The sequence below is a fragment of the Tupaia chinensis genome, unplaced genomic scaffold (genome assembly GCF_000334495.1).
Source record: "Tupaia chinensis unplaced genomic scaffold, TupChi_1.0 Scaffold147500_1, whole genome shotgun sequence".
Taxonomy (NCBI): Eukaryota; Metazoa; Chordata; class Mammalia; order Scandentia; family Tupaiidae; genus Tupaia; species Tupaia belangeri.
Window position 1 is genome coordinate 194,224 of NW_006207351.1, and position 21,022 is coordinate 215,245.

At 50.8% G+C, this 21,022-nt stretch overlaps 1 protein-coding gene across 1 annotated transcript in view; it reads right to left on the reverse strand.

The window, feature by feature from the left end:
- Positions 1-2,801: 2,801 nt before the first annotated feature.
- The window catches only part of KIF15 (kinesin family member 15), a 64,158-nt gene continuing 45,937 nt past the window's right edge, over positions 2,802-21,022 (reverse strand). Inside the window, exons 21-35 of the mRNA XM_006169783.1 lie at positions 20,049-20,199; positions 19,774-19,859; positions 18,837-18,906; positions 17,576-17,662; positions 16,737-16,841; positions 15,913-16,035; positions 14,685-14,831; positions 11,588-11,689; positions 11,194-11,358; positions 10,470-10,579; positions 8,753-8,822; positions 8,231-8,268; positions 4,848-5,013; positions 4,427-4,558; positions 2,802-3,357 (exon numbers count right to left, since the gene is read on the reverse strand). Of these exons, the coding sequence (XP_006169845.1) occupies positions 3,295-3,357; positions 4,427-4,558; positions 4,848-5,013; positions 8,231-8,268; positions 8,753-8,822; positions 10,470-10,579; positions 11,194-11,358; positions 11,588-11,689; positions 14,685-14,831; positions 15,913-16,035; positions 16,737-16,841; positions 17,576-17,662; positions 18,837-18,906; positions 19,774-19,859; positions 20,049-20,199 (1,615 nt within the window). The 3' untranslated portion in view covers positions 2,802-3,294. The remainder of the gene's footprint in view (positions 3,358-4,426; positions 4,559-4,847; positions 5,014-8,230; positions 8,269-8,752; positions 8,823-10,469; positions 10,580-11,193; positions 11,359-11,587; positions 11,690-14,684; positions 14,832-15,912; positions 16,036-16,736; positions 16,842-17,575; positions 17,663-18,836; positions 18,907-19,773; positions 19,860-20,048; positions 20,200-21,022) is intronic.

A 21,022-nucleotide genomic window follows, 5' to 3' on the forward strand; every position in this document is an offset into this window, starting at 1 on the left:
CCGGGACGCAACCCGCAGGCTCCCTGGCTGCGGCGCTCCGCGCTGGGTTAGGTTGTCCGGGCCAGGGACCCTGGGGCGACGCCGGGGCCGGGGCCGAGCCCGAGCTGCGGACACGCCGGAGGAGTCGGGTACGCGCGGCCGGGCAGCTGCAGCGCTGGCCGCTCAGCGTGGTCGGCGTCGGTTTCCCTGGACTGAGTTAAAGATCCCCAATCCGGGCGTCGCGTCGCGGCCGCTAAGTTGTGTGCAGACCAGGCTGCTGCCACGTGGCGACCTGGTTCGAGTCCCGGCCGGCGTGGGCGTCCAAGTCCCAACAGGGTGGAGAGTCGGAGGACAGGATCAGAGTGTCGCCGGCCCTGCTGCGGGTGCGCTCTCCCCGCTCCTGCTTAGTACTGTGGCCCTGCAGGGAGGGCACAGGCCTCCTCCCGCAAAGCCACTTGCTCCTCCCAGTTGAGTGCAGCTGACCTGCAACCCGCAGAGTGAGGCCAGGGTGGGTGTGCCTGGAATGGAGGTGCTCTGCAGAGGGAGCTGGGGACCTCCAGATGGGAAAGGAGCCCGGGCTCCTGCCTAGTCCGACTCCTAGGATGGGTACACACTAACTGCAGAAATCGGGAAGTACGGATAAGAGATGGAAACAAATGATCCGTAACCACCACCCGAAACAGCCAAGATTCACGTATCTTACAATCCCAGCGCACTTATATGTTTGAAGTGTTTTCACTTGAAAAGTTCATTTTGGGTCTAGCCCTGTGGTCTGGTGGTAGGGAGCCAGATCCCACGTGACCAACTAGAGTGAGCCCAGCCTGGGCTTGAAAGCCTGCTAGGAGGAGCCAGCAGATGACTTAATGTTTACACTGCTGGACTCCCACATAGCTGCCTGTGGTTGAGTCCCGATCCCCCTGGGGGGTGATTTCTTGCTTTCTGTCTCTGTCTCTTTGGTGAGTGCACATGCCCTATAGCAAAAAATCTCACTCTAAAGAAAAAAGAAAAGAAAAACTGCTAGGAATTTGTGCCTAAAATTCAGACAAGACGGAGAATTGGGAGGAGGGTTTGTAGAAAGACCCTGGCCCTCTGGAAGGGGGTGCACTCCGTCCCTTTCTCTCTGAGTTTATGTCTCAGGTAAGTGCACCCACCTTCCGGCAAAATCAGTAAGTCCATCTCCTTGAAAATCACTGTGCTGCTGAGTAGGGAGTGTGACTTGCACGCTCCAGGGGCATTGCTGGCCGGAGTCCATTCTCTGCATGCGTGTGTGGCTGTGGGTAGTGTGAGCGCTGAGAGAAACTGTACGACAGAGTTTGGGAACAAAACAACCCTGGGGAACACACTGCAGCAGTTTCTGGCCCTCAGGAAGTTTTCCCGGCCTCCCTCCATGGCATCTTGCTCATTCACAGAGCAGCAGCGAGCTGAGTGCACCCGGGGGTCCTGGGACCGGCCTCTGCAGGTGGGAGCCACAGACCACCTTCTTCGCTTCTGCCAGGTCCACCTCAGGAAGCAGCCCTTGTCCATGCTGCAGACGTTTGATTATTCAGAGTACGGTCACTACGAAAAATAAAATGAAACCCCAACATACTAACAAGCTAGAGCTGCCAGAACTGGGAACAGTGCAGAGGAAAATGGAGCTCACCCTGCATCCATCTGTAAGTCCAAGAAAACTGGGCCAGCAGGTGGTGTGGAATCCCATGTGGCGGGCCAGTTTTGAGTCCCAGACCTGGCAGCTTGAAAATCACAACAGATAAATAGATAAAAGGGATCAGCAGTTGGAATAATGGACTTGTCACTGGACTCCCATGTAGTCAACTGCGGTTCGAGTCCCGAACCCACTGGCTTAAACTCATGCCAGGCATGTGTGCCCAAGATCCCGAGAGGAGAATGGAGGCGAGGGGACTGCGGCAGTGCCATCCCCCCTGCAGGACGATTTCTCGCTTTCTGTCTCTGTCCTTCTGGCAAGCACACATGCCCTATAGCAAAAACTTCAAAAAAAAAATTCCTAAAAATAACTCTTATAGTGTCTGAACACGATGACCCAGGGTGTTGAGGCCCTTCCAAACACCCTCACCTGTAAGGCCTAGAAGAGCCTCAGGGACAGAGGAGAGGATTTAAAGCCTGAGACCCCGGGGTGAGGCTGCAGGGACGCATAGGGCCTGTGGACCTAGGAGGCAAGTTGTCTTTGTCCACCCTCTGGAGCCTCACCTCAGTCTGTCTGTCTTCTCTCTTTCCCCCCATCCATTCCTCTGCCTGTTCCTTTTCTGCAGTTAAACACATGGCACCTACTCTGGGCCAGGCCCTGTCCCAGGGTGCCTGAGACGAGACCCTGCACTCCGTTTTCTGTAAGTTTATCTGTCTCAGGGGCAGCTGGTCGTGTAGCAGGTCAGCGCTGTGTGTGGAAAGCTGGATCCCACGTGGTGGACCACAGTTTGTTCATGGACAACCTGTGCCTAGGGAAGTATTGGTGCTCATTAAATGTATGTAGAAAGAGGGACCCACAGGTGGCGTAATGGTTATGTCGCTGGACTCCCACATAGTCGACTGGTTTGAGTCCTGGACCTGGCAGTGTAAACCTCATGGTGGGCACATGTGCGCGCATGCCTGAAATCCCGAGAGGAGAATGGAGGAGAAAGGATTGTGGCCTGGCCAGTCCCTTGGGGTGATTTCTCGCTTTCAACCTCTCTGGCAAGCACACGTGACCTACAACAAAAATCTCTCTAAAAAGAAAAGTTTGTAGAAAGGACAAGAGAATAAATCAATGTAAATCACTTTGTTAAACTGTTCATTATTTTTAAACATTTTATTTGAAAAATGGCCATATTTACAGTCATAGAAATATCTGTGAGAAAACAGAATACAAAAATAATCTATATTAACGAAGCTGCTTCTCAGACATGCCGCAGAATCGGCCATCCGACTTGCAGCGCGCTCTGAAAGCACCACGTGCTACGAGAATTTCTGCAGGACTCTAGGGAGGTACGGCTCTAGGAGAAAATGACCTGACCACATCTACTTAGCTCGAGGTTTTAGCTAAGCTTCCTAAAGGTTTTATTTTTAAAATGCGAACTTTCCCCCAGTATTTAAAGCGACTTGAAGCCTTGAAACAGGTAGCGGCCCCCTCCCAGCAGAGTGCTGGCTGACACAGGGACGTGTGGGAGCATTTCCTGCTCGCGATGTGGGATGGCCAGCCACTGCCGCATGTGGACCTGCAGGCCCGCCCGAGCGCGGCTAGACTAAGAGCTCAGGGTAGGTCTCTCTTCACAACAGAAACATCTCCAGGCCTGATGATGCCCAGGTAGCAGACCCGGATCCTTACGGTTCATTCTTTTTCTTTTCTTTTAAAAACAGATTTTCAACCCGCAACTTTTCATTTTCCTGGTATTGAAAAAATAAAAAAGAAAGGGAAAAAAAAATTAAGGCTTTAATTCTTACAGAAAGTTATTTTTTAAAAAATTATTTTATTTAACGTTATTTATTTTTTAAAGATTTGATCAGAGAGGGACAGAGAGACAGAGAGAGAGAGAGAGAAGAAGAAAGCAAGTTGCAAGGTCCAGGACTCCAACTGTGGTCAGCCACGTGGGAGTCCAGTGCCGGCCTGCTGGCGCCCAGAAAGTTATTTTTCATGGCATTTGTTAAGTATGTATTTCAATTTAAGACTAGTTCTCAGTTTATTTTTTTGTTTGCTTGTTTCTGCTGTGGGGGTGTACAAGAGAGACCAGGGTACATGGTGAGTAAGAAATCACTCCTCAGAGGGGATGGCTACGCACAGTCCCTTCTCTTCCCGTCTTTTCTAGGGACTGTGGGCACAAACACCCAGCATGATTTTCAAGCCATCCAGGATTTGAACCGAGGAGACAGCCAGGTGGGATCCAGCACCTTAACTACCATGCAACCTGTTGGCCCAAGACTAGAATATTTCATATGTAAACTACTTGACATTAAACGAGAATCTGACATATAGGTGAATTTAACTGAATTAATTATGCCTGAAAGCACAAAAACCAAAACAATTTTTGAAAGCTTATTTCGTTTGTTTGTTTGAGAGAGAGAAAAGCAGCCCTAACAGGGTCCTCATGGCACGATCTACCCCAGGCAGCCTGGGACATGAGCATATGCATGCCGGAGTGCTCGGAGAGGTCTCGGGATGTGAACCCTTGACATTCCCATGTGGGTCCAGCATCACAGAATGTTATGTTACTTTTTTAAAAGAGAATTATTTTATTTAACTTTATGTATTTATTTACTTGAATTTGACCAGAGAGGGACAGAATGAGAGAGAGAGAGAGGGAAAGTGGGACAAGCTGCCAGGTCCTGGACGGTCAGCCATGCGGGAGTCCAGGGCCTTAACCACCACGCCATCTGCTGGCCCCAGTGACATCTGTTTTTAGTGAAAGAAGAATTTTTAAGGCAGAATGTGATTATTTGAGCAGCCCCCAGAGCTTACCTCGGCGAGCCTGACACTCTCCTTCTTGAGCCGCACCACGTACTGAATCTTCTGGTGCATGTTCTGGTGGCCCACCAGCTTGCCGTTCTCCTCGGCGAGACATTCCACCTGCTTCCTTAACATGTCCATCTCCTGCAGGGAGACCAGTCCACAGACGGAGAGAGGAAAACGGCTCTTAATTCTTCTACACTCGCAATCTTTCCTGCCTCCCAAGAGCACAGGACGTGAGTGGGTCCAGAACCCCAGCTTCCCAACCACACCTCCGGGTACACTAGCACAGCTCTGAGCCAGGTCACCCACCACAGACGGGCTGTCCCCCAGGTGTCCCGAGCCCCAGGCCCCAGTGTGAGCCAAGGTCACCCACCAGACGGGCTCTCACCCAGGTGCCCCAAGGCCCCCACACCCCAGTGTGCCAGCGTACCTGGAGTGTCCTCTCCTTTTCCTCGTACATCTCTTCAAGCTTCGACCTCAGCAATTCCTTCTCCTGGAAGGCTTTGGCCTCCAGGGCTCTGATCCGTCCCACCTCTTCGGCCATCCTCAGGCAGTCTGTCTCTCTGCTGTGAAGGGCACTGTGGACTGCGCCCAGCCTGCCAGGATGAATGTCACTTTGCATACCCTGAAGGCACACCACACAAAACAGCACCCAGGGTGCACATTCTTACCCACACCCAGAATTTGATTAGAAAGAAGGTCTCCTGCAGACAGCCAAGCCAGTGCTGTGTACCAGACAGGCTTTTGGTTTGTTTTACCCAAGACCTTCATCTTGGAAAAAACTTCATGCCACTATCATCATCATCATCATCATTTAAAAAAGAAAAATTTTTTTGATTGGTTTTTGCTGTAGGGCATATGCGCTCGCCAGAAAGACAGGGACAGAGAGACAGAAAACGAGAAATCACCCCCTAGGGGATTAGCCACGCCACAATCCCTTCTCCTCCATTCTCCTCTCGGGATCTTGGGCACACATGCACATGTGGCCCAGCGTGAGTTTAAGCCACCGGGTCCGGGACTTGAACTGCATTCGACTACGTGGGAGTCCAGCAACATAGCCATTACGCCAACTGCTGGCCCCTATTTAAAAAAATAGGAAACTTCAATTAATAATCATTGCAACGAGAACTTAATTGGGAAGAAATATAACATGTAGAGATACGTGATTAAGACAAATCTTCATGGGGGCCAGCAGGTGGTATGGTGGTTAAGGTACTGAACACTCCCACATGGCTGACCACGGTTCTTGTCCTAGACCTGGTAGCTTGGTTTCTCACTTTGTCTTTCTCTCTGTCTCTCTCTGGTCAAATTAAAAAATAAATGAATGAATAAAGTAAAATTAAATAATTCTTAAAAAAAAAAAAAAAAAAAACTTCATGGGGACCAGTAGGTGGTGTGGTGGCTAAGGTGCTGGACACTCCCATGTGGCCCACCATGGTTTGAGTCTTGGACCTGGTGGCTTGCCTTTTCTCTCTCTCTCTCTCTCTCTCTGGTCAAATTAAAATAAATGAATAGATAAATAACATTAAATAAATAAACCTTTTTTAAAATCTCCAGATTCCATCCTATTGGTATATGGATTTTCTTTGTTAAGGAGTATGACAGGGTAATCAACAGAACTTTATCCACAGAGCTATATTAAATTAAGACAGAATTCTCCAGGGCTGGGAGGGAAACTGTTTCAAAGGGAAAAGCAATGATGTCATGTAGGAGGCTTAGGAATTCTTTAATTTTATTTATTTTAAACATTATTTATTTGATTCTATTTATTATGTTTTTTAAAGTTTGCTAAACAAAGAGGGGCTCTGTACTCACCAGACACAGTGAAGAAAAATGAGAAAGCAAGCCGCCAGGTCTGGGACTCGAACTGCATGTCAGTTATGTGGGAGTCCAGCGCCCTAACTGTCATGCCACCTGCTGGCCCCTATTATTATATTTTAATTTGACTACAGAAGACTGAGAGAGAAGTAAAGTGAGAAAGCAAGCTACCAGGTCTGGAATTCAAACCACCGTCAGCCATGCGGTGGTCTAGCACCTTAACGATTATGCCACCTGCCGACTCCAATGTATTTTATAAAAGAAAATTATTTAATTATTTTTATTAATTATTACTATTATTATTTTCAATTTGCTACAGGACATATGCACTCACCAGAGAGAGAGAAAGAGAAAGAGGGATAGAGAAGGAGAGAGCAAGCTGCAACCACGCTGCCTGCTGGCCCACTTCAAGTATTTTAAAAATAGTTAGAAGGTAGCAAATTAGTTGGATACTTTTACAAGAATATCCAAACTTTATTTTTTTTTAAGTATCACTTTTCAGTTTGATGGTCTGTCCTTTGTAACAGTTTCAACTAGAAAAAAAAATTTTGAACATTAAGTTGTCTTCAAAAATATGCAAGAGGGGGACCAGCAGTTAGCGTAATGGCTATGACACTGAACTCCCATGTAGTTGACCGTGGTTCGAGTCTCAGACCCGGTGGCTTAAACTCACACTGGGTGCATGTGTGTGCGTGCCCAAGATCCCGAGAGGAGAATGGAGGAGAAGGGACTGTGGTGTGGCCATCCCCCCTGGGGGGTGATTTCTCGCTTTCTGTCTCTCTGTCTCTCTGGCAAGCGCACGAGCCCTATAAAAAAAAAAATGAAAGGGGGCGAGACCAGCAGATGACATAATGGTTACACTGCTGGACTCCCTGACGGTGGTTCAAATCCTGGGCCTGGTGCCTTATACTCACACTGAGTATGTGTGCTTGCCTGCCCACGATCTCAGGAGGAGAAGGGATTATGGAGTGGCCATACCCCTGGGGGGTGATTTCTTGCTGACTCTCTGGCAAATGCATAGGCCCTATACCAAAAATCTCTTAAGGGGACCAGCAGGTGGCGTGGTGGTTAAGGCACTGGACATTCCCACATGGCTGACCACGGTTCAGGTCATGGACCTGGTGGCTTGCTTTTTCACTTTCTCTCTCTCTCTGGTCAAATTAAAATAAAATGAATGGATAAATAAAATGGAATAACAATCCTTTTAAAAAAAAAAAGTGGAGCTGGCAGGGGGCGTGGTAGTTAAGGCGCTGGACTCCCACGTGGCCGACCATAGTTGAGTCCGGGACCTGAGTGGCTGCTTTCTCACTCTCCCCCCACTTTGCTCTGTCCCTCTCTGGTCAAATTAAAATAAATTAATAAATAAAGTTAAATAAAATAATTCTTTTAAAAAAATGCAAGCCGGCACAAAGAGTACCTAAACGCTTTGAGGAGGCAGAACACGCAGAGTGTGTCTGCGGACTCTGCTTCCGATGGGGCGTACTCAGAGTCCACGGCTGCTCTAGTGGTCTACTGCTTCATTAATACTGACCGCTTCCTTATTCTGAATATGACAGAAAATATAGGGTACCTTATTCATCAAAGAATGAGGCAATTCAAGGAGACCTAAATTAACATGACAACTACAGCAATAATTAAAGTCGTGGCTACAAAATCATACAAAGATACCCAAGGTTAAGACCAGGAGACACAGCGTATCCATCTACGGGCTGAGGGGCTCGCGTCTGACGTTGGAGGGAACTGGGGCACATGCACAGTGGCTCAGTGTGTGGTCAGTTACACCCCCTCCAGGGGAGGCCGGCCCTGCCTGGCACCGTTCGTGCGTGCGGGGTTTTGGAGTGGCGTCATGTGAGGGGAAGGGCCCGAGGAAAATACCTGGTTCACACTGCCTGCTGGGAACAATGGCACTCACCTTGGGAAATGCGAATTTCTCCCTTTCAGCGGGATAGGAAGAAAAGATTACCAAGAATCTGAGTTACAAACTAGTACACTTACTCTGTTTTCATTTTCATCATTTCTTCGACTATTTTACTCTATAAAAAGATAAAAAAAAAAAAAAAAAAAAAAAAAGATAGCTTAGGTTCTTAAGTAACACTACTAAAAGCAGATCGAAGGACCCAGCCCACTCACTGCTAAAAGCAGATCGAAGGACCCAGTCCACTCTCTGGTTAGTAAAATCAATTAAACGGGAATGTCTGTCCACAGCCCCAGCTTCACACACAGAGGAGCTCCTATCTGCAAGACTTCACGCCGAGTGCCTGTAAGGCCTCAGACGGGCCTCGACGCTCACTTCCACGTGGAGACCCGTGCGTGGCCACGCCACCTAGGCCCGAGACAGACTCCCTCTCTAAGCTCAGCTCCGCCTAAGCACAACGATGGACGTCATGCTCACAGTGGGGATGCCGAGCGGGCAGGGAGCCCAGCAGCAAACAGCTTCTGAATGGCATGGCCAGGGAGGTACTATGGAAGCACCTCTCAGACGAGGGGGGACGACAATGCTTTCTAGAAAAGCCGTACTTGGGCAAGTCTTTCGCTGTCCGCCTCTTGTTCACTCTTCAGCCGTTGATGGTCTGGGTGACTCTGATCGCTGCATGGGTTAAGAGAGGGAGACGGTGGGACACTGCCAGGTGTGTTCTAGCAGCAGCTTCCAGTCTGTGATGCCAACACAGCCAAGCCGTGCAGAGCACACTGCTGACTGGGCCGAGCCAGCAGCTGGCACACAAGACCGACCGTCAGGCAACAAGGTCACTCCCTAGAAGTCAGGACCCCCCACAGGTGAGCAGGGGACGAAGGAGGCAGTCATGTGTGGTGGGAAGCAACAACATTTAGCTGAGTGGGCCCATCTGAAGACCAGGAGTGGGATGAGTGTCATGAGCGGGCGGGGGTGGGAGGGCAGTGGGGAGGAGGGCCGCCTGGCCTCAGGCTGGCCTGGCCCACATACCCCTCCGACCTCCCCTGCTCTCTCCACGGTCAGCTGCACCTTCAGATGAGCATGCTGGCCCCCACGTGTGCAGATGGCAGAGGCCTCTGCATGGAGGAAGGCCCTTCTGCATGGAGTGGGACAAGGCTACTGTGGACCGGCCGCCCTGTGAGCTGACCAGTCAGCAGGCCCGCGGAGCACCTGCCTGAATGCTGTGGGCTTCTCTAGGAATCTCTCTGTCATTGGTGAGTACAAGGCCATTTCTTGAAGGAAAACAGAAGCAACAGTAAGGTTTCTTTTCCTTAATGAACCTGGCAGCCTAGACAAAATGGTAATGAGACCTAAGTGAGGAAAACGGCCCAGACGCTGTGGGGTAGAGGCGTCTCCTGTCAAGAATCAAACAGCAGCTGGGATCAGCAGTTGGCATAATGGCTATGTTGTTGGACTCCCATGTAGTCAACCACGGTTCGAGTCCCAGACCCGGTAACTTAAACTCATGCCAGGCGTGTGTGTGTGCGTGCCCAAGATCCCGAGAGGAGAATGGAGAAGGGACTGTGGCATGGCCACCCCCCCTGGGGGGTGATTTCTCGCTCTCTGCCTCTCTGTCTCTGTCTGTCTGGAGAGCGCACATGCCCTATAGCAAAAACCTCTCAAAAAAAAAAAAAAAAAAAAAAGTCAAACAGAAGCTGCTCTGGGCTTTGGGCGCCCTGTGGTCGCTTTCGCAGCTGCTCAGCTAGCTGCTACAGAGTGGAAGGGGGCCCGTAGCGACGTTGAAACGAGAAGGCAGGATCGACACCATCAAACCTTATCTCCTAATGGGCTGCTGGCGGGCCTGGCCCTGCTGTCGTCTGCCCCCTCTCAGCTTTTCATAAAGAAGGTTCTCTGCTCCTTGTACAAGGCACATGAGCTGCGACAGATGTAGTTTACATATTTTTAAGGTTTTCTTCTTCTCTTTTTTTTTTTTTTTTGCCATAAGATACGTGCGCTTGCTAGATAGAGAGGGAGAGAGAGAATTCACTCCCTGGGGAGGAAGGCCATGCTGCAGCTCCTTCTGGTCCATTTCCTTCCAGGACTGTGGGCACACGCTGGCACCATGACTTTTCAAGTCCCCCGGTCTGGAACTTAAACTGGTCGGCCACGTGGGAGTCTGGCACTTTAACCACTGTGCCACTCACTGGCCTCATTAGTTTGTTAAAAAAGACCAGGTGGCTGAGGTTGAGCGCACTGCGGTCCTAGTCCCACACCCGAGAAGCAGTTCCCCCGTGGAGCCCAGGTGGGCAGGCGGCATCGCCCTGCGCTCCTGGGCTTTCTCACCTGCTGGCCTCGTGCCCTTGGATGCCATCCAGCTGACTCTGCAGGACCCAATTTTTCTCTCTCAACTGCTGCAGCTCCAGGCGCAGGTTTTCCATCTCACACAGCTGTTCCTGAAAACACACCGAATCACGTCTCTTCAGAAAACACACAACGGTAGGCTATCTTGCTCTCCAAGGCCTGACACAGGTGTTCATCTTTAGATCTCCTCCTAGGAACAGAACTCTGGGCTGGGTGTTGCTGGACAAGAAATAGACTGTTACAAGCTCTCAAAGGCGGAGAACTGTGTGTCACAGTCACGCCCACAGTGTGGTGAAGTTTCTTACTGATACCACGTAATTCACTACAATTCCTCCTACTTTATTTACTTATTTATATATTAATTTGCAAGAAGGCACGTGTGCTTGCTGGAGAGAGTGAGAAAGCAGGAAAGGACCCCCCAGGGCGTGGTCCTGCCACCACCCCTCCCCCGTCTCCCTCCTTTCAAGATTTTGCATGGGTGCACATGTGCACACACCGCCAATGTGCTTCCATGCCTGCAGTCACACATACACCGAAAGCTCACCAACAACGGCGACGCGGCCACCTGGGGAGCCTCCAGGGGCCACAGACAGGGCGGACGGGGCCCAAAGACTTTCCTCTGTGAGCCCTTGAGCTCTCTGCCTTCTGAATGCTGTGTTCTCAGTAGCCGTGTGAAATTTAAACTCAACCAGGACTCAGTACTTACCTTCATCCTGAGGATCTCGGCGTGCCTGAGCTCCCTGTCTTCATTGAGCTTCGTGACGAGGTGCTGCAAAGACGTCTTGGAGGCTCTTCCGTCCTCGATCTCCTGCTCTTGTGTTTCCAAGAGTTTTGCCAAATGTGTCTGAAGGTGAGGCGGTGTTCTAGGGCTCTGGAAGGAAACGACATCTTATCCGAATACCTTCAATGTATGCGCCAAGCACACAGACAGTACCCGGCCTGCTCTGTGAGTCTAGCCTCGTCCAAGTAAGACGGATGGCAGCTGGTACCTTTAGCAGGGAGGAAGCAGAGGGTGCTGGAGAAATCCGTCTTTAAAAAGACAAAGCTATGCTCGGCCGTTTGTAGGTTCTGCGAGCCCCAGCCCTCACTCCCGACAGTACCTGAGGGTGCTCGGCCGCGGAGCCCATCACGCGCTCCAGCTGCCTCATCTTCAAGTTGTACTCGTTCTTCTTCTGCTCGACTTCCTCCTTCTTCTGGTTCAGCTGGGGAAATCGAACAGGCGTGAGGTCAGAGGTAACACGGGCAGGCTCCGATCGGAAAAGACGAGCTCCCCCGACTCGTCAGGGACCCGCAAGCTAAAGCCACCGAGGCGCAGGCAGGAGGGCGCCACTGCGCGATGCTGGTCCTACGAGGCCCGGGGAGCTCCCGGCAGACCTGAACACCTGGCGCACCCAGCGGCACGGACGTGGACCTGGCAGGCTGGGAGGCTGGGAGCACCTGTCAAGGACACCCACAGCCTCTCACATGGAGTAAATAAATGAATCAACTTTACAAAAGGTAAATAAACATTTTCAAATCACAACGAGATATCACTTCAGACCTGTTAGAATGGCTGTCATTAAAAAGTGTTGGCAAAAATGAAAAGAAAAAGAAACCACGGTGCCCTGTTGGTGGGAACGTAAGTTAATGTGGTTATAACAGAAAACAGTACAGAGGTTCTGCAGGGACTAAAATGGGGACTCCTCCCCACTCGGCCATTGGCTGCTGGGCACCCACCCTCGGTGTGTGAAGTCACCTGCATGCCTGCTCAATGCTGTGCTGCTCACCATGGCCAGGGTACAGGCCCCGCCTGAGCACCGGCCAGCAGGTAAGCGCTAAGAAAACAAGGTGCGTGCATACAAAGACAATCTGGCCTTCAAAAACACACAGATTCTGGGGCCGGCAGGTGGTGTTGGGGTTGGGGCGCTGGACTCCCACGTGGCCGACCACTGTTCGAGTCCTGGACCTGGCAGCTTGCTTTCTCGCTTTCCCTCTCCCTCTGTGTCTCTCTGTTCAAAGAATAACAATAATAGGGGACCAGCAGTTGGTGTTATGGCTGTGTCACCGGACTCCAACTGTGGTGTGAGTCCCAGACCTGTGGCTTAAACTCACGTTGGTGTGTGCGTGCCCAAGATCCCGAGAGAAGGGAATGCGGCGTGGCCATCGCCCCTGAGGGATGATTTCTCACTTTCTGTCTCTCTTGCACACACCCTATAGCAAAAACCTCTCCAATAAACAAAAAATTAAAGTAAATTAAATAAATAATTCTTTTTTTTTTATTGAGAAGTTTTTTCACTATAGGGCGCATGCGCTCGCCAGAAAGACAGAGAAAGACAGAGAGATAGAAAGCGAGAAATCACACCCGCCGGGGGGATGGCCATGCCGCAATCCCTTCTCCTCCATTTTCCTCTCGGGATCTTGGGCACGCACGCACACGCGCCTGGCGTGAGTTTAAGCCACTGGGTCTGGGACTCGAACTGTGATCGACTACATGGGAGTCCAGCGACATAGCCATAATGCTAACTGCTAGTCCCTCCAATAAATAATTCTTAAAAAAAAAACCAAACAGGCAGCAGATCCCACCGTTTGCAACAACATGGAGAAATCTGGAGGAGTGTGGTACGAGAAAGAAGCCAGACACGAATCGTGGGTTATCTTATTTCTCAACGGGAGCTAAGAGTGTGGACCGCACAGGAGCAAACCGGAACGCGGCTTACCAGAGACCGGCAGTGGTGGGGAGCAGGGAGGCCAGGTACTGGTCACAGGGCAGAGACTCAGTGAGATCGGAGAATGCAGATGTTGAGAGCACAGTGACTCAGTAACAATGGGGGGTTTTACTCTCCCACAAACAGAAGTATGAGGCTTAGTCGGCTCACAGTGTGTACATACATCAAGGCTCACACTGGACCCAGAGATACATACAACTGTCATCTGTTGATAACATCAGTTATCTTTAAAGATCTTTTTTAGAATGCTACTTATGCCAAAAAAGATGAACTTCTCAAGATATATAGAAATATGCTCTTTATATTTTCAGAATCATATTAAGTTAAAAAATTTAAGCAAAACTACAGCATTTTTAAAATTTTTTTTTAATTTTTGGAGAGAGCTTTGTCATAGAGCACGTGTGCTTGCCAGAAAGACAGAGAGACAGAAAGTGAGAAATCATCCCCCAGGGGGGATGGCCACGCTGCAATCCCTTTTCCTCCATTCTGCTCTTGGGATCTTGGGCATGCACGCACACACGCCCGGTGTGAGTTTAAGCCACCGGGTCTGGGACTCGAACCGCGGTCAACTACATGGGAGTCCAGCGACACAGTTATCACAACTGCTGTTCCCACCACAGCAATTTTTAAAAAGAATTATTTTATTGTATTTATTATTATTATTTTAATTTGATTAGAGAAAGAGAGAGGGAGGAAAGTGAGAAAGGAAGCTACCAGGTCTGGGACTCAAACTACAGTGAGTCACAGTGAGTCACATGGGATTCCAATACCCTAAGCACACCCTGTTGGCCCTGCACAACATTTTAAAAAGGCATGAATTCTGGGGAGTAGCAGGTGGCGTCATGGCTACGTTGCCGAACACCCACGAAGTTACTGTGGTTTGAGTCCCAGACTTGGCAACTTGAAACTCATGCCAGGCACTTGGGTGTGCATGCCCAAACTTCCAAGAGAACGGAGAAGAAATCGCGGCGTGGCCATCCCCCATAGGGATGATTTCTCGCTTTCTGTCTGTCTCTCCAGTGAGCGCATGCGCTCTATAGTAAAAATCTTTCTAAAAACATAAAAAGCCATCGGTTCTAGACTCTGGGGCAGCTTTTGTGCCTGTCCAACTTGGTCGCTAATACGACCCGAACATCGCTTCTTCCAAATCTATTTACACTTTCCTTGCCTTCTTGTGAGTTTCACAAGTAACAAAAGGGTCATGAGAAAAATACAAAAAAACAAACAAACCAACAGCGAGCAGATGACATAGCCAGCCACAGCCTCACCACAGGGCCGTGGGTGTCAAGGCCCAGCAGGTGGAGCGGCAGTCAGGCTGGCCTGCATCCGGGCGAGCAGACCCGAGTCACCAAGACCCCAGGTTTACGCCCCCAGGGAGCTGCCCCAATACCCCAGCACCTCGCAGCCTCCCCGGCCCTGGCCGCCTCCTCCCATGGCTCACAGGGAGCTGCCCCATTACCCCAGCACCCCGCAGCCTCCCCCGGTGGCTCACCTGGAGCTGAAGCTCCTGGATCAGGGCCTCCTTCTGCGTCAGCTCCTCCTGGGCGGACTGCAGCAGCCCTGAGTGCTTCTTCGAGGCCTCTGTGAGCATGTTCAGCTGCTCGGTGGCGTGCGCCAGGTCTTCACACAGCATGTCTCTCTGTTAAGGAACCGTCCGCACAAGGATTTCTTAACGACAGTATTTCAGTAAGGACTGGCAAGTCAGAACGACCTCCAATCTGAAAGGTTAAGACGGTTCTATGAACACTTTTTATTGCTTGCATGCTTATCTACCACGAGGCAAACATGAGCTCACGCTCAGGTAAACGGCCTAGAGGTAACCAGTAGGGAAAAGCACACGGCTGTCCCAACAAGGCTCACCCACACCCTTCACCCCGAGGACCGCAGGTTTCTCTTTCCTGAGGACGACTCAAGACATAGGTCTCTACCTCACCGGCCTCATGGCCTGACCCCAGCGCACTGGGAGGGGCACAGGTGAGGATGGCCCGCAGCCAGCCGGGGAGGGCTGGGCAGTTCAGCAGCCGAGACGCTGCGCTGGCCCGAGTGCCGGGAGCACATGTCCTTTCAGGACTCTGGGCATCGTGCCTGGCATGCTTCCCCAGTGCTGGGTCTGCAATCTGAACCGCACGGCTGACCATGTGGGATCTAGTCACCAAGTCATGGGCTGGCTTGGAAAGCCTTTCTGAAGCAAATGCAGAGCAATACAAAGAGTGGGCTACCCTTTACGGGGAAAGGAAGCCGAAAAGTATATAGGATTTGCTTAAAACCTCTCTGGGAAGACATACAGGGGAGATAACACTGAGTGTCTGAAGGACAGGGGAGAGGAAGAAATGCATGTTGCTTTTGAGCCATGTAATAGTACTGCTTAATTGAAAAACATACATCACCGACGACAAAAATAAAACCACCTTAGCAAAAACGTAGACGCTGGAAATTAACCTTTCAGCCAGCCCGTCCCTGCTGCTGCCACTGCACCTGGGGAAACAGCTTCCACTCCACTCACGTCACATAAAAGGCCAGTTGTGGGAACCTACCTCCGCACTGGCACAGACAAACGAGCAACTAGAGGAAACGTCGCACGACGATTTCAGTGGAGTTGACTGCCTGACGAGCCGAGGGAGAGTTACTCCTTTAAGCTCTATGTGTTCCTGAGTGGCCTCCATACACAGCTATACGTACTGACAAGTAAAGGCAAAGAGAAGAGCCGGGTCGGCATGTACCTCTATGTCCTCAGAGATTATTCTCAGCCTCAGAGTTTCTTTGAGATCCAGAATATCCGCCTCCTGTCTCTTGATCAATTCTTTGCTCTCTTCTTTCTCAGCCAAGGCAGAGTTGTGTCTGCACTGTGGGGAAGAGGGTCAGGACACAGCCGCCCAACCGACTGCTCATTAATGCTCTGAGCTGTCTGCTTTATTATCATTTTAAGACCTGCACCAGAGGGCACCTGTGTTCACCAAAGGGACAGAAAGGGAGAAGGAGAAAGCACCCGTCCACGGTGGGTGGTCACGCCACAATCCCGTTCCTCCCTTCCCCCTCCTTTCGTGAATGTGGGCATGCGTGCACTCACAGGCACCTTCGCCTGACCCCCACGGTGCTCAGCCAGGGCAGACACTGGAGAGGTAGCTACTTTAGGAAGTAGATGAGGTCTATTGGGGGAACAGGCTCCCTTTGTAAATAATGAACGGCTCTAAACTAAAAACGGGGCCTTCTCTCCTGAAGCAGCCAAGGGACAGCACGCCGGTCTTAACTATCAGACAGCGAGCAGCGTGCCTCCTGCTCAGTCGGCATCGCCACTCCTCGGTACACGGAGAGCACGGCCCCCGGCTGGGGTACCTGGGGCCTGCGGCAGCCTGTGCTGCGCCTCATTGATGCAGACCACATGTCAAACGTGAGGTCCTGCAGGTCACAGACGGCGGCTGAGCAGCCACTGGCATTCCCACCCTTATCTGACCACGCACTCCTCCTTGCTGGAAAAGCGACTGTTAGCCTCTCGAAAAGTGCATCTTGTGCTCACATTTAACACGCTGCTAGGGATGGGACTTACGTGTGTGTCCTTCAGTTCTTGCTGCAGGGCGTCGATAGTTTCCACCTTCTCGCAGACAGATGTCCTCAGCTCCTGGATCTGGTTCATGAGGTCAGCTACAACTTCCTGGGGGGATAGAGCAACACCTCATTTTTAAATGACAGATCACTTACCTTTCTTAACAGCAACATAAGAAGTCAATTTTATTGTAGCGAAACATCCTAGGTCGCGTTACCTTGATATTACCCATTTATATTTCAGTGGCTTTATTCGACTTTATTTCATCAGTCTTTTTTTTTAGTTATTTATTCTTATTTATTCATTCATTTATTTTATTTTGATCAGAGACAGACAGAGAGAGAGAAAGAGAGAGAGGGAAAGTGAGAAAGCAAGCCACCAGTTCCAGGACTAGAACCGTGGTCGGCCATGTGGGAGTGTCCAGCACCTTAACCACCAGGCCACCTGCTGGTCCCATCTGCTTTGGTTTTATGAATGAATGAGACTAGATCCCTATAAGGATCATGTACGTAAATTTATACATGCACGTGCACGTTAGCTCTCGCTACTGGAGCTGCAGTCAGTACCGGAAACGTGAAGGTCTATGCCATGGGCTTGGAGCCAGCAAAGGGTCCCTCCAACAGCAGCTCCCTAGGGGAGGGCAGGTGCTTCAGAAACACCACCATCCCCAATGACCAGGCAGTCTGCGCTTCAAGTCCCACGGGAAACTAATTTCAGAAAACTAATTTCGGTAGAAGACCTCATTCTCTAACAACCGTGGAAGAGGAACAGGTCTGAGTGCATAGGAAATGCGGGTGCTCAGTCCCCTGTGGGCAGAAGCCTGGGCGCTAACCCGGAGCTACCTTGTCGGAATCTCTAGACTTCTCCAGAGAGCTGATCACTTTCTCAGTCGCAAGCAAGCTTTCTTCAAGTTTTTGCACTTTTGCCATCTATGAGGAAAAAGAGAGAATCAGGTCAAAAAGTGAACCATACAGACACAGTAAAAAAGAGCTGAGATGCGCTTTTCATATTACAGTGTCTATGCGAGGCGTTCAGGCTTGAAAAATGATAAGCTGGGTTGAAAGACCAGGATTTGACGTTCTCTACCAGGAAGCTACCAACGAATTACGGTTACTGTACCTGCGAGTTATGAAAACAAGAGCTAGAAAATAGCAGAGCCGGCCGAAAGTTCCTTTTATTAAATGAGAGTGGGCATGTGTGCTAGAGAGGGGGAGGGAGCGCCCTCCCCATTCCTCCTTCCCCCCGGCACACCCTGGGCACAGGCACACACACGCCCAGCATGGCAGCACCCTGGGCACAGGCACACACACGCCCAGCATGTCAGCACCCTGGGCACAGGTATACACACGCCCAGCATGTCAGCATCCTGGGCACAGGGACACACACGCCCAGCATGTCAGCAGCTTGGGCACAGGTACACACACGCCCAGCATGTCAGCATCGTGGTCACAGGTACACACACGCCCAGCATGTCAGCATCTTGGGCACAGGCACACACACGCCCAGCATCTCTCAACCCACCAGGGCTAGGATTTGAACCACGGTCAGCCATATGGGATCTGATTCCGTCTACACAGAGCTTAACCATGGCACCATGGGGCCGGCCCTTCATCTTTTCATGACCGATTTCCAACATCCCCATTCCGTCCGCGCATGGGAGCACCCTGGGCACAGGCACACACACGCCCAGCATGTCAGCATCTTGGGCACAGGCACACACACGCCCAGCATGTCAGCACCCTGGGCACAGGTACACACACGCCCAGCATGTCAGCATCTTGGGCACAGGTACACACACGCCCAGCATGTCAGCATCGTGGGCACAGGTACACACACGCCCAGCATGTCAGCATCTTGGGCACAGGCACACACACGCCCAGCATCTCTCAACCCACCAGGGCTAGGATTTGAACCACGGTCAGCCATATGGGATCTGATTCCGTCTACACAGAGCTTAACCATGGCACCATGGGGCCGGCCCTTCATCTTTTCATGACCGATTTCCAACATCAGAAAGGTGAAACAGTTTGGTAATAAGCCTCTAGACCTGAGTAGTGTAAGCTATAACGCGAAAGCCTGGAGTTGGAGCAACAGGGCGTTTACCTGCTGCTCACACTTGGCCATCTCTCGCTGCTTCTCCTCACGCACGGCCTCAAGGACTTGCACGATTTCCCTGGAACAAAGAAAGACGTTTTACCCCTGAGTCATTCAGCAGACACAGGAGCTGGGCCTGTCAGCACGGGACAGGTTATACACAGTAAAGATGGACTTTATGGGTCGGATCCTTGGTGTTACACATTACAGTCAAGGGGAGATCGGGAATTAAAGCCCAGTACTCCAAAAACTGTCGAATGAGAACCGGGCTCTGTGCCATGACTGGTTCTCCACGGTTTACGCGTCCTAGTGGGTCACGAAGCTTACGGTACTTCTCTTCCCCGTCTCAGTGGGCCAGGCCGCGAAGCCCACAAGGACGAGGACGCTCCGCTCACTGCTGTGCGTCTAAACGTCAGCGTGTCCCACAACCGTGTCTGCGTGTCGCTGCCCCCACGTCTGAGGGAGAGGTAGCCCTTCACAGTCTGTCTCTACACTGCTGTAGGCTCCAGCCTGTGCTCACCCTGGACCACAGGCCAGGAAGAGAACCCATCTCGTGATAAGCATGCTATATGTCTCCGCTGAATAAACAAATTCAGAGTGAGACCCAGTCTATTAGCTGAGGCCAAGAGCTGGCTGAGATTATGAAAGAAAAGGACTTGGAGACAGGGGAGACACTGGCCTTCCTGCTAGGAGACCAGGAAGAAAAAAGGGCAGCTGGAAAAATAAATACAGACAATTTCCCACCCCAATACCCAGTAATATGTACCTAATACCTATACGTGTACTTAGTAACAGGACAGCTCAGCGGCTTACATATTCTGTGGTTATGAACACCCTGGGATGCTTTAAAATAAAACCCTGTATAGGCGTTAGCAATAAACAAAAGACAGGACGTGGCAGTAAACGCGAGTCCAGCCAACTGACAGGAAAAGGAAACAGCACTCACTTAGAACTGTTCTCTTTATCCTCTTCAAACTGCAGCAACAACCTGTTATTGCGTTCCTTCTCTGCTTCAAAAAGCTCCATCAAGTTCTGAAAGAACGCGGTGTTCGGTTTTCAGTAACGAGCAACGTGCACTCAGCCCGCCAATCACCTGCCTTCTCTGTGGCGGGGACCGTGGGCAGAGTGGGCATGGGAAAGGTCAGGAAAGCCTCTCCCCTACACTCGGGCAAGGCCGGTGCCAGGGCGACTCGCCGATGCCAATACCCTCCCCTCACTCACATTCAGGTCAGATTTCAGAGTCTCATTTTCATTTTTGCAGTTTTGGAGGTTCTTGGAGAGTTGATCAATTTCAAACTTCATCACTTCTTGTAAGTTGTCATAGGAATCTTGCAGGCTGGTTTTGGTCTCAAGAAGCTTTTCATTTTCTAATCTTTATCAGGAAAATATTAGTACAATGATAAATAGAAAAGTTTAATGCATATCTGCCAATCAGATTATCTAGTTCATTTATCCCGTCTGGCCATTCCCAGTTCACACAGCCCTGATGGTGCAAGGCTCCTCACAGATCATGTGACATCTATGAGGCACACGTGTGTGAGCCACACTGTTCCTCGGGGCACGGCAGGGGTGTCAGCCTGCAGCCAGCCTGGCCCTTTCCCCGGTGGCTCCCCCTCGTGTAAGCCGGGTACTGGCTGTTATTCTCCAAGTATTATGTCCACACATATTCTCCCAGCTCTCAGGAGGCTTCTCTTTATTTTTAAGAGAGATTTTTGCTGTAGGATGTGAGCGCTTGCCAGAGAGACAGAAAGCAAGAAATCATCCCCCGGTGGGGATGGCCACCCAGCAATCCCTTCTCCTCCATCCTCTTCTTGGGATCTTGGACATGCATGCACACACACCCGGCATAAGTTTAAGCTGCTGGATCCGGGATTGAACAGCAGTAGACCACGTGGGGGTCCAGCGACGGAACCATTACACCATCTGCTGGTCCCTCGGGAGACTTCTTTTAAGATGGCAAATGAGGCTTTGATTTGAGCAAGAGAGAAAATTCTCTAGACAAACAGCTACTACCTTTTGGGTTTTCATCCTCGTATTCCCTTCCCCAGCAAGTTGAAGCGTGCCCGAGCACCCTGAGCTGAGCTAAGAACCAGCAGACCACCAGCCTGACTTCTGGACCATCCGGAACATGTGTGCCAGCTTACGCACTGGCCACTGGCCACAGAGCGAGCTGCGGACTAACTCCACGCAGGGTG